This window comes from Perognathus longimembris, chromosome 3, assembly GCF_023159225.1.
Source record: "Perognathus longimembris pacificus isolate PPM17 chromosome 3, ASM2315922v1, whole genome shotgun sequence".
Classification (NCBI taxonomy): domain Eukaryota; kingdom Metazoa; phylum Chordata; class Mammalia; order Rodentia; family Heteromyidae; genus Perognathus; species Perognathus longimembris.
In genome coordinates, this window is record NC_063163.1 from 50,055,835 (window position 1) to 50,069,383 (window position 13,549).

Genomic DNA, 13,549 nt, shown 5'->3' on the forward strand with positions numbered 1-13,549 from the left:
ATAATCTTAGAACACAGATGGTTTGGAGTTAGCCTTGGCAGATAAATCTGTGAGATGGTTATATTCAAATAATAAGCAAAAAATAAAAGTGGAGGCATGAATCAAGTGGTAGAACATAAGCCATAAGCGAAAAAGCTGAGCTCTGAGTTCAAGGCCCCAATACTGTAATGCCAGCTACTCAGGAAGCAGAGACAAAAGAATTCCAAGTTTGTGGCCAGTGCAAAGTTAATGAGACCTTATCTTACAAACAAAATAGACATGGAAGTTCGTGGTGTGACTCAAGTAGTAGAGCATGTGCCAAGCCCTGGCATCAATCCCCAGAACTGAAAAAGATAAATCTTAGCCTGGTGCTGGTGGCTATCACACCTGTAATCCTAGCTACTCAGGAGGCTGAGATCTGAGGATTGCCAGCCCTGGCAAGAAAGTCTGTGAGACTCTTATCTATAATTAACCACCAGAAAACCAGAAGTGGTGCTGTGGCTCAAAGTGATAGAGCACTAGACTTGGGCAAAAATCCTCAGGGACGGGGCCCAGACCCTGAGTTCAAGCTCTATGACTGACAAAAAAAAAACACCAAAAAACCTTAAATATGTAAAATATAAGTATATTTTTCTATTTTAAATATGATTAGTTCTTGGAGCAAAAGTACAACTTGGGAGTAAATTTCATCTGCTCTTTTTTCTCCAAGATCTACCTAAGTCTATTATTTTTTATGTAAACATAATCAACATATCTATAAAACATATATTTTCTTTCTTTTTGCCTCCACGGAGCCATCTGGACTGAGCCCTGGGCTCAAGACTTGTAGCCCAGGGCTACTAATTTTGAGATTAGCAAGAGCACAGATCCAAAGTTTCTGCTCCATTCTCAATGCATACTACCCTCAAGATCTACTCTTGTTTTTCCTTCCAATCTTTGAAGTAAAATAAAACCAATTGTTTTGAATTGCTTTCAATTTTCACCCTTTTGTATTCTACATAATTGCTGTTGAAAAGTTCCATCTATAAATAAGCAATGAAGTAAACTGTAGAATCATGGGCACTATCTGTTTAGTCAATATTGATTGTCAATATCAGTAAGATGAAGAAAGGCCTCAGAAGATCAACAGAGCATACTCTGGGTGTGTCTGTGAGTGTGTGTGTGTGCTTGTGAGTAGACATGTCTATCTGTGAGGGCATTTTCAGAGACCAATAACTAAAGAGGACCCTCCCTCCCTTGACATGAGTGTCCCATAGCTTAGGGGTCGAGATATAATAGAAAGGGAAGAAAGGGAAAGCCAGCTGACTCAGCTATTTATTCTGTCTCTGTCTCTCTGTGAAATGAGATGCTCTACTCTGCCATGCCCTTCCTGCCATGATGAACTGAAACCATGAAACAAAGTAATCTTTCCAACCTTGTTTTTCTCAGGTATTTGACTATAGGGACAAATATCTGAATACAATAAGCTACAGCAAAGTTTAAAGTGAATAAAGAAGAGTTGATTTCATTGTTCTTAAGTCCTGCTCCGCTGAAGTCTGCTTCTTCTACTTCCCAAAACATGTTAAGATTTAAATAACATGCTTAATGAGTGCCTAAATACAAGCTGAATGTAGACATAATGACATCCTTTTACAAATGACCAACAATGAAATGTGTCACCTGCAAGAGATACTTGAACATATTTAGTCTTACTGACTGGGATTGTGGAGGGAAGCTGGAATACACACTTCGTGCTCACATTCCTTCACCAATTTGCCTGAGTTGGTCTTTCCTTCCTTTGCCAATCTATGGAGAGTTTTATAGAACATAAAGAGAAACAATGGAAAAAGCCATTGATCTAACATGAAAATCCCTGCATGCCTCAGAACATTTAATATGAATACCACGCCTAAGTTATAAAACAGACTGAGGAAAATGCTTGAAATAGCGATGGTACTTGCAACACTTTCAACTAAAATTCCAAGCACTGTGTTTGCCAGGCTAACAAATAAATAAACCTAACACATGATCATAAGTCAAATTGTTTATTCTTTAAAAATGCTAGTCTATAATATCATCTACTAAAGTCTAAGAGAATTGAATTTACATTTTTAAAAAGTCATCTCTATGGACATTGATTGACCCAGCATGCAACCTGCAAGAATTAAGAGCAAGTCTGCTGATGTGATGGCTGGGTTTTGGAAGTGCTATAGCATTGACACTTCACAGAGGAAGAACTGCAGGTGGTTCCATGAGAGACACGTGCAGATACCTGAAATGAGACCCACAACAAGGTCAGCCCAAGCAGTTTTATACAATCACCACTAGGCTACAGAAAATCCTATATGAATTTGAGCAGAATGCAAAGAATCTAGCTTCCTGTATGTACTAAAATGTGGAAATTTATAAAAACTATAAATCCAGAACTTTCCAAATTAATTTTCATGGTTTGCTTTTACTCTTAGCTCCAATTAACCACCCCAAAAGCCAGATAGACAATTTATTCTATTTCTGTTGCTGATACTATAATAACCCCATTACGTTTTAAAGAACCAAGATAAAAAAAACTTACTTTGAAGCCTTATACTTCTCCCTAATTGCTTGCTGAGGCCGATGGGGTATATCAAGGCATGCTTTATGTAGCTCACTCAGGCAAGGCACAATTTCACTTAATGAATAGCCTGTAAATGCAGCAAGGGTTTCTGGCTAATCAAGACAAAAGAAAAAAAATGCCTCATATAACCTTATATGATATTAGAAATCTGAAACAACTGTGAAGTAAAGTGAATTAATTTCTTATTAATTATCCATATATAGCTCAGAAGAATTAGAGACTTAAGACATGAAATATTAACAAGAATAACCAGTATTGTAGATTTCTCAGTTTCTACTATTTCCCATAATGTATATTTATAATTCTTAAATTGGGGCAGATCACTTTCCTTATGCCTTATGAGTGAGACTTTTACTGTTTCTTAAAAAGCCCCTGCTTCCCTAAGCATCTACTTTGCATAGAATGTAAAAGATGGTTAGTCAAAATACAACATAAGAAATAAGTATTGGGCTGGGGATATGGCCTAGTGGCAAGAGTGCCTGCCTCGGATACACGAGGCCCTAGGTTCGATTCCCCAGCACCACATATACAGAAAACGGCCAGAAGCGGCGCTGTGGCTCAAGTGGCAGAGTGCTAGCCTTGAGCGGGAAGAAGCCAGGGACAGTGCTCAGGCCCTGAGTCCAAGGCCCAGGACTGGCCAAAAAAAAAAAAAAAAAAGAAATAAGTATTTGCCAAGCATTGTTGGCTCACACCTGTAATCCTAGCTGTTCAAGAGGCGAAGATCTGCTAATCCAAGTTTGAAGCCAGTTTAGGGAGGAAAATGTGTGACAATTAACCACCAAAAAGCCTGAAGTGGACCTGTGGCTCAAGTGGAAGAGCACTAGCCTTAAGTGAAAAAACTAAAGGATAATACCCAGGCCTTGAGTTCAAACCCTAATACAATAGAGAATGCACACACACACACACACACAGAGGAAGAATTCTAGAAAATAAAAATAGACACTCCACTTCTTTTAGCAGGGAAATGAGCGTTCTGAACAAAATGTAGAGGACCATTCCTGATCTTGTCACCATAGCAATTGCCCTGTTCTTTTGGGGATTTAAACTTGGTGGCTGTCCTTACTGGACTTGGGGTTTGTTGTATTTTGCTGTTATTTTTGCAAGATTAAAGGTCAACAGTTTTTTGCTTGAAGTAACAATGGCTGCACTGTGAAGGCTCTCTGCACAAAGCAGTGGATGCTAAGGTTCCCAGGCTTGCTTTTGTGGAATGAGCCTGCCACACCATCTCCTTTACTTTTTACCATATTTGCTCCACATAGAGTAAAGCCATTGAGTCCAAGTCATGGCAGATAATCTGCAGGATTCAGCATCAGTTGTGGGATTTTTCCTCACAAGAAACAAGACTGTTCTAAACCTTGAAAGGTTATTGGACAGATGTAGCACTGACCTTGAATTTCACCTAGAAAGAAGAGGAAAGGATCTCACCCAGAAGTGCCTGTTCACAGTGTAATTTGCCAGGCAATAAGCTGCTGCAGCTATCACTGAAGGAAGATATTTCAAGAAAGGATCAGCTTCAAGTAGACTCAGTTCTGCTACATACTGAGAGAGAAAAAGAGAGAAAGAAAACCTCAGTTAGAAATTTGAGAATAAGAAAATCTAGAAATAGGGCTGGGAATATGGTCTAGTGGCAAGAGTGCTTGCCTCACATACATGAAGCACTGAGTTCGATTCCCCAGCACCACACATATAGAAAATGGCCAGAAGTGGCGCTGTAGCTCAAGTGGCAGAGTGTTAGCCTTGAGCAAAATGAAGCCAGGGACAGTGCTCAGGCCCTGAGTCCAAGCCCAGGACTGGAAAAAAAAAAAAAAAAAGAAAGAAAATCTAGAAATATACTGTGCATTTGGTGATAAGCAAAGAGTCAAAATAATTCACTAGATTAACATTGGTATGACATTGCTTAAACTAAATAACATTTATACTAAAATAAAATTTAAATGTCCTTATATGTGTCCTATCCACTGCATGTGAGATAGGTTATTTTCCTCATTTTATGCTAGAAATGGCTTCCTTCTGCTGATCAGATAAAGTAGTGTCATTCTGGCACCTACATTAGGAGCAAAGCCTTCAGCCATAAAGAAAAAAATCCATGTTAAATCTATTCACTCAGCAGGCAAGTGAATATGGTTCCTAGGTTAAAATAATGCCAGTGGGAATATATTAGGAGAAATATATTGGGAAATGTATATAGGCATGCTGATTATTCTTTGCACAGGGATGGATGGACAGATAGATGTATAGATGTAGATATGAAATATCCTAAATTGTAGTGTTGGTAAGCAAGTTGACCAAACTCATACTTTTATGCTGTAAATCAAACTTCAGTAACTCCATATGACCAAATGATGTTTTATTACTTAAAAGATCAGAATGAGTTTTAAACTAATTAGGAGTGTGATTCAAGATGTAGCAAGCATGAGGTGCTAAGGTAAAACCCCAAATACCACCTCTGCAACAAACAAACAAACAAAAAAACAGAGGAAAAAATGTTTACACTTAATTTTTTCCCCAAGAGTTAATTCTTACATGGGTCTGTATCTATTAAAGAGTTTCCAAACTTGAATTATTTTTTAAAGTCATGCATGGATGCTTAAACAATCTGTGGCTGCTGAATTTGACCACAATAGTAATATTTTATAATCAGATGTTATGTTCATAAGATTAGCTCTACTTCCTGAACATAAGATAAAAAATTAGAAAAGAAGACTCAATCTTGATACTGGAAGTTTTTAGAACCACGTGGCCTACCTTGGCCAGATTCTCAGTTCTAATACACACTCCTTGCTGCCGTAGATACTGAAGGAGAAATTGGTTGGTGGTTGGTACTGTCAGATCAAAAGCTAGGACTTTCAGGAGAAGGTGTTCCATTCTTAACAGTTGTCGTTTTGTGTATGTATCATCCGTTATATAGACAAATTCATCCACTTCAGGTGGATATATTTCTTCGTATTTCCTGGGAAAGATAAAAGAATTGGGGAGAGCAAAGTTTGGAACTCATGGCTCTACTTCCCTCATCTCTCAACATGACCTTGTCAACTACTTTATATATCACTATTTCTACTTAAATCTCAGAATAGCAGAGGGATATGAAAATATTAGGAGCTTATTTCTAGACCAAGAATGTGAATATTACAGAATATGCTGTACTGCCTCTTGGGATTAGTATCAGAAACCATTGCCAAATGAGAATTGTAGGTCTTAACCTCTGATAGACTGAAAAATTCTCAATGACAGACATGACATGTAAATTCCTACTAATCCTATAGTCTCCAAATCATTTTGTGGAAAAGAATGTGGTGATGAACTCAATGAGCCTTTGATTATTAAAAGATCATATTCAACTTTATTGAATTAGCAAATGATGTAATAGCCAAGAGAAAGATAAAATAATGATATAATTTCACTATTATCACTTCTTCCCTTCTGCTTTTGTTTCTGCTTTCTTTGGGGAGATATTAGAAAGTTTTCACATATTAATAACTAGCATCTTTGAGGCATAAAGACCAGAAAGGGGTCTACTATTTGGCAACATGTCACTTAAGGGCACAAATAAGTATTGTTACAAATCTGATGGAAGTAGAAACCAGCTAAAATTGTTTAGGTACTGTAACCAAATAAGCAAACTGTATGATTATGGGCTATTTGCTAGATCATAAAGACAGCTTTTGTGTAATCAAATCTCCTTAAACAGGATTTTATTTGTATTGGAATGCAGTCAAAAGACTACATAGCAAAATAGTTCAATTAGTTTCTGAATTTGAGCTGATGGCTGCTTTAGTCAGGATATCGGATTTTTTTCTCTAAATTTTAACCATCTAAACTGAAGAATGAACATGTGGGTAAGATTCAGCTCCTTGGTAAATTCTACAAAGATGATAATCTTTTCTCAACGGATGAATAATTTCAATTGTTATGCATTGAATGTCTTCAATAAATAGAGAACAAAAGCAAGTGTTTTGACAAGAGGTAGTTTCACATGATCTAAGCTGAAAGAACACTTACGAGGCTAGAAGAATAGCTGCTGTTCCAACAAGCTGCAATTTCCCTCTCAGAACAGACATGCAGGAAAGAAACCTGTCCAGGAAGTTGACAGCCAGGTACAGAGTCTCTGCCCGAAGCTTATATTCTTCACCAACTTCCACCAGCCAATCAACCAGAATGGTACGCATGCCTTCGGTGATGTCAGGCTGTTTCCTCATGTAGTGTGCTTTGGGTCTGTATCTGACCTGTTTGAGAAAAGAGGTTGGATCTTTTTAAATGGCTAGAATTACAGAAAGATGACTCTCCAGTATTGCTGATATTTAAAAATAAAATCTCTACTGGGCACTGGTGGCTCATGCCTATAATCCTATCTACTCAGGAGGCTGAGATTTGAGGATCATGGTTGAAAGCTGGCCCAAGCAGGTTAGTCCATGACACTTTTAATTAAACACCAAAATAGCTAGAAGTGGAGCACTAGTGGTAGAGCACTAGCCTTGTGCGTAAAAAGCTCAAGGACAGTGCCCAGGCCCTGAGATCAGCCTCAAGACTGGCACACTGGCACACAGGCACACACACACGCAATCTCATGAGCAAAGATCAAGAAAATACTGATTCAGAGCTAAACAAATCTTTATAATAAGGAAGGGATTTTACTTGTCATGTAATGAACTAATGATTTAAGGAAAATATCAATGTGTGTTAATTCTGAGAGGGAAATAAATACTTAACATGTAAACCCTTTAAGTCATACAGAAATCAACCATGTAACTGGTACTCATCATCACATCTACAAGTTGAGTATGTCTTATCCAAAATACAAGGAACCCAAAGTAATTTCAGACTTTAGGTTTTTCTTTTGATTCAGAGATATTTGCATATACAGTAGGAGTTATCAGGGGGATGTGACCCAAGCTTAAACACAAAATTATAAAACTTACATATAGCCTAGAGGTACTTTTATGGAATATTTTAATAATTCTGTGCATAAAATAAACGTTTCACCGTATGGAATTTTCCATGTATGGCATCATGTCAGTATTTTAAGTTTCAGATTTTGGAGCAATTCAAAATTGGGATCGTCAGATTGAGGATGTATTATTTTTCACAGATTTCTTATGTTTAGGTGGCATAATGATGCCATTTACTAGTGGTTATGGCCAAGAACTTACAACTTAATATGAAGTAGAAGTTGAGAAAACTCACTTCAGCTTCTCTAAGGTACTGATGGATTTCTTCAGCATATTCAGTCACATTTATGACATCTGAGCCAAAATCTGATGCTTCTTCAGACTGAGAATGGACAGATGGATCTACCAGCATAGGAGAAACTGCAGAGGTTCAACATTGTCAGATAAAGTCATTTAACAAGTGGCACAATTACTCACCCATCACAGGTCATTGTGAAAAGAGTCATCACTTCCAGGTTTCTCTTGCTAATTACTTGCTACTGAAACAGTGCAGATGATAATGACTACAGGGCACCATCAGCCATACGTGTGTCAGATTACCTGTGTTGAAATCCAAGAGGAAGTGAAGATCTGACTTGAGTGTACTGGTGTCTACTTCATACACATTCTCAAATGCTATGCCCTCTCTCCCTGGGCAGCTGTTTCTGTCCCCCTGCTCGGGATCATCCATGTAGATATCAAACCCATGCTTGGCTGGTTCGCGGACCCCACAGTCAGACAGCACACTCTTTCCAGCTGGAGGAAAGACATTTTCTGATCCAGAAAAACATCTGATTGCTGTGATCTCCTTAAAAAAAAATGGGGTGGGGGGATGACAGGTAAGACACCAGTGCCTGGCAAGTCTGACTTCTAAATAGAAATATCTGCACTGACTGTCTAATTCTACAGACTAAGGCTTCAAAAGTATATAGTTTATAGTTTAATATAGGGAAAGACAACTACCTAAAATTTGTTGTTTTTCTTTACATATAGATTAAAGGGAACTCAAGACTGTAAGATTGTACAATGAAGAAAAGCTATAGCTCACTTCCAAAATGAAGTACCACAAATAAGAGGAAAATCATAACTTGAATTTAGGCTTATAGCACTGCACAATTGTATAAGTACTTAGTCTAGGTCATGATATACAGTTAATGAATTCTTACAGTTCCCTTCCATAATAGTTAACTTCTCTTTGCAGGCACTTACAAGGTTGCATTTTATGTCCTATTTTTAGAAACAGGATGAATTAGTAAACTCACATTATTAATTGCTCTTATAAAGTAGATCTTTTTATATAAGACAGTGCAATTACTGTTGGGAAAAGTTCTCAAATCACTTCTTTTTTCTTTATTCTTATAACATGAAACCTGAGATAACTGGTACTGGTTGATAAGTACTGTGCACCTGACATGATAAGTCATGTGGAATGTCAGAAAAGTCAGCTAAACCAAGGCAGGTGGGCATACTTGGTGTACTGGACTAATACAAATGCTAGCCCTAGTATATCTTGCTTAAAATTAATGTTAGTGCTTAATATTGAAGGTTAATTCCAAAGTAGTATATGATTTTATCATTTTCCTTTCCATTTATCAAGCTAAATATACAGCTTATATCTAAATAAGAAAAAAAATTAAATCAGGCACCAGTGGCTCACACCTATACTCCTAGCTACTCAGGAGGCTGAGATGTGAGGATTATAGATCTGAGGATTGTAGACACTATCCTGGACATGAAAAGTCTGTGAGACTCTTATCTCCAACTAACATCTAATATGCCAGAAGTAGAGTGGGACTATAAAGGGACCACAAGACCACAATCACAAGTTGTGATAACCAGATCACCATGAATTCAAAGTACTGCTAAACTTAACTTTTCAAGAAAAAACACAGTTAATGAAATGCTTTTTATAAGCCACTTAAACATTGGCTTTTATGAGGACAGAAGAGCCGTAGAGAGATTATGGGCAGAGGAACGAGACAATCTGATTTGTTTGGTTTTATGTGTGTGTGTTTGTCATTGTGGGGCTTGATCTCGGGGCCTGGGTGCTGTCCCTGAGTCTCTTTGTGCTCAAGGCTAGCACTCTACCACTTGAGCCTCAGTACCACTTTTGAATTTTTGAGGGGTTATTTGGAGATAAGAGTCTCGCAGGGACTTTTCTGTCCAGGCTGGCTTCAAACCATGATCCTCAGGTATCAGCCTCCTGAGTAGCTAGGATTACAGGCATGAGCCATCTGCACCTGGCTTCTGACTTGTCTTAAAGGATCATTTGGGGCACAGGTATAAAGAGAAAGATCACAGTCAGATGACCAGTCATGAGACTTACAAATTCCAGGCAATCTAACTCTGGAGAACAAAGCCTCAAAAGTATGACTTCGCTTTTTTGTCTGTATTTGATATATTAGAAAGAGAGGTGCATAAAATTTTTTTGAGCCAAAATAGTACCTAAAAGGGACAAGAGTAAAGAAAAGATCCCATACATTTTAAAAAGCAGAACCAATTAACATTTTCATAAATTACATGGGAGAAGAGAGGAAAAGATGAGTCAAGGGTGACAAAGGGGGATGGGAATGGGAAGAAGAGACCTTCTATTTATTGCCTGTATGCTATTAAGATACAAACTCTTTTTATTTTCTTTTTAGATCTGAGATTGGGACTGAAACTCAGTACTTTTGGCTCACTGTCAAGCACTTTATCATCTGAATCATGCCTACAACCCTGACAAACTGTCAAGAAATGTTGCTATAAATGGACAGCCCAGCCACTATGAAGAGCTCTGTGCTGAAAGATTTTGAAGATAGGAAAATCAGTATTTTTATGTTTGTGGGTTTGATCCAGTAAAGTACAGAGAGAGGAAAGAACTATTGGAAAGATATTCCTGAAGAGACACAAACACATGAGGTATACTGCACATTTTGGGGAATCACATGGCATAGATGAGAGTCAGAACACATCAGTCACATAACAGGATAGGATGACAGGGTAAATAGCACATGGTAGCAGTGGAGGTTCTCGTCTAGCTGTTTCCATAGTTCTAGGAGAATGAGATGCAAAGTCATCAGTTAGAAATAAGTATAGAGTCACAACAATGCTGTAAGTCCTTTGAAGAATTAGCTTACAGTTTAACAAAATGCATGTCAGGAAGCTAGAAGACCTATTGGAGAGCGTCAAGGAAAGAGAGGTCAACCAAAAGAAGGGTTGGAAAATACAATCGTAATATTCAATGTACACATGTGAAAATGGAACCAGGTAACTTGATGAGATGGGTAGGGTTAGGAGAGATGAGGAAGAAAGAATAAAGAGGTAACATTGGTCACCATGCACTGTACTCTAACTAACACTGAATTGAAACTCCTTTGTACAATTATTTAAAGGCAACTTTTTAAAGCCAGGCTTCCATGGTTCACATTTATAATCTGGCCACTCAGGGGGCTGGTATCTGGGGATCAAAGTTCAAAGCCAATGTGGACAGGAAAGTCCATTATACTAATCTCCCATTAACCATCAGGAAGCCAGAAGTGAACATGTGGCTTTATTTCTGTGAAGAATGCCAGTCTTTAGTGAAAAAGCCAAGAGACAGCACCCATTCCCCAGGTTCAAGCTCCGGTACCAGCACAAAATAATAATAATAATAATAATAATAATAATAATAATAATAAATAAGAATAACAGAGTAGTTAGAAAGAGGTAAGGAGGATTAACGAGAGAAGGCAGAAGTAGGAGTAAGTTTCTAAAAGGTTGGAAGAAATGGTGCCGACAAATGCAAAGCTAGTGGCATCAGGCAACACCAGTGACTGTGAATTTAAAATGAGACCACTCACATGGGCACAACTCTCAATTCAAAAGTACCAGATCTTAGACTCTTCTCGCAAAATTTCCCTCTTAACCAAATCTCTCCTTTGCATTTAACTGTCTCGATTTGTCAGTCTTCCAATGAAGGCACCTATGACCAATTAAGAGCATACAACTACTCCCCTGAGGTCCACTACTAGTTTGCTCTCAGTACAGGAGAGAGGTCTGCTCTCAAAGCAACTTTTCTGAAGTAACCTATGGTAGCCCAAACCACTCCTGATTCTCAATGAGCATACTAAAAGTTATCCAGGAATGTTTCAAGCAGCACCCTAAACACCAGTGTGACCAGAAGGAGCTCTAGCTCCAAGGTTTATTTTGGATAGCCATTTTTTCTTCCCAGCCTGGCCCTAAAAATCATTTTACTCAGACCTCGGGGCCCTGAGTTCAAGCCACAGCTCGGAGGCGCACCAACTTCCCCATACTTGGGATTGTAGAATTCTAATTCTCAAGGGAAACCGTAGGGGCCACACCCTCCGAGAGCAAAGCCCCTCCCTCGGGGAAGGATGGCGCTCTCCCACCGGCTTGTGGGTCATATTACCTGGCCACAGGTTCTCCTGTATTGGCCATTCTCAGTCAGCACTCCCAGCACAGTCCTTTGGGGGGGATCCTGACCGAGCTGGGCTCTGGTGAGCATCGGGCAAGCATCAAGACCCCGGGTCACCGGGGGCAGGACGACTCCGCTCTTGGAGTTGCTGCGAAGCATCGCCTCAGACTCCGCGCGCTGCGGCCCTCAGGGAGAGAGACAGACAGACCCGGGCCCGTGAGTGAGTCAAGCCCGCTCCACCCGCAACTCCAGGCGGAGGTAAACTGAGGCGTGAGTCATTCGACGCGGTTCTGAGCCCAAACACCGAGCTTTTCAAGGGCTTTTCACACAAGCCCAAGTCGAGTGTTGCGGGGAAGAAGAGCCATCCGGCCAACTATCCAAGAAGTGCATCTAAGCCCCACAGGTGAGGTTACACCTTAGGGCGCCTCCCGCCCCGCGGGCCCCCAGTCCTTCCCATTTAAAAAGCTCAGATCCCTCCACCTCATGAACCCCAAGAAAAAAGAGGTTTTTTTTTTTCTTTTTTTTTTTTTTCTACTGTGGAAAGCGTCACCTCCTTCCTCCAAGTGACAAGCAGGGTGCTGCAGCCCCCTGGGCCCTCCTCTCACCAGACACGAGACCTCCTTCCTCCCACCCCAAACCTGCTCGGAACCCACGGAGGGCTCCCGCTCCTCTCGGCGTTGGGTTCTCTGCTCGTCTGGAACAGGCTCCGGCGCAGACGCCGGAGAGGCGCTGTCGCCGGCGGGGGCTGGGCGGGCACGGCACTGTCGGGAGATTCCAGCCGGGGTCGCCGGACTCCCCAGCCGCGGCCGCCGTCTCCGCGGCACACCGGCGCTAATAACTTTCAACCCGCCCGCGTCTGTTGAACCAGCCAATCAGCGACGGCGCCGCGTCTCCCGCTGGGGCGGGATGGAGGGGGAGGGGGGGAACGCTTCCATGCCAACCGCAGCGAGCGTGAGCGCCCTCCCGGGCTGCATCGCCATGACGACCCCTCCCGCCCCACACTAGACCTGCTTCCCCAGAAGATGCCAAGACGCCCTTGGAGAGTTCAGTCTCCTGCGTGGCCAACGGGCGACCGTCCCCCCCCACCCCCCATCACTCCGCCTCAGCCCGCCCCGCCCCCAGCCCTGCCAGCGCCGCCTCTGCCCGGGCGCGCCGGGGCTGGCGCTCACCGCGGCACACGCGCCCCTCCGGGCGAGCCGTCCCCTGTCCCCTGCCCCGGGCAGGAAGGACGGCGGGCCACCCCGCGATGGCCGGGCTGGGGAAAAGACTGTTTCCCCCTACTGAACTCGTTCTGCCAACAGCCGCTAACTCCTCCCGCTAACGTCTTTTGCGCGGCCCGCTCCTGAGAACCTTGGCTCGGGAGAGCGACGCGGGGCGCCCCGCCACGCCGGCCCGAGGGCGCGGCTCGCTCCCTTTCCCCCTTCTCACACACCTACGCTTCTCCCCGACATCGGCGGCCCGGGGGGCGGCGGCGGCGGCCATGGGGCCCCAGGTTTGACCCTCCCGGGGCCTCCTCATCCTCGGCGGCGGCGGCGGCCGGGTCTTCTGACCTTTGGGGAGGGGGGCGCTTGGCGCACCACCGGCTGGAGCCTGGCTGACCCCGGCCGGGGAGCCGGTAGCCAGGCCAGGCAGGAGAGGAGATTTGGGGTTCCCCAC

The 13,549-nt window shown here is 41.9% G+C and overlaps 1 protein-coding gene across 1 annotated transcript; it reads right to left on the reverse strand.

The window, feature by feature from the left end:
• Positions 1 to 2,064: 2,064 nt before the first annotated feature.
• Ccna1 (cyclin A1) lies at positions 2,065 to 12,580 on the reverse strand. The gene is made up of 9 exons (XM_048340827.1): positions 12,532 to 12,580; positions 11,888 to 12,070; positions 8,059 to 8,305; positions 7,754 to 7,878; positions 6,572 to 6,795; positions 5,318 to 5,522; positions 3,998 to 4,111; positions 2,531 to 2,664; positions 2,065 to 2,230 (listed from the first exon to the last, which is right to left on the reverse strand). Exons 2-9 carry the CDS (start codon positions 12,050 to 12,052, stop codon positions 2,182 to 2,184), a joined length of 1,263 nt encoding a protein of 420 aa, XP_048196784.1. The 5' UTR covers positions 12,053 to 12,070; positions 12,532 to 12,580; the 3' UTR covers positions 2,065 to 2,181.
• Positions 12,581 to 13,549: the final 969 nt, after the last annotated feature.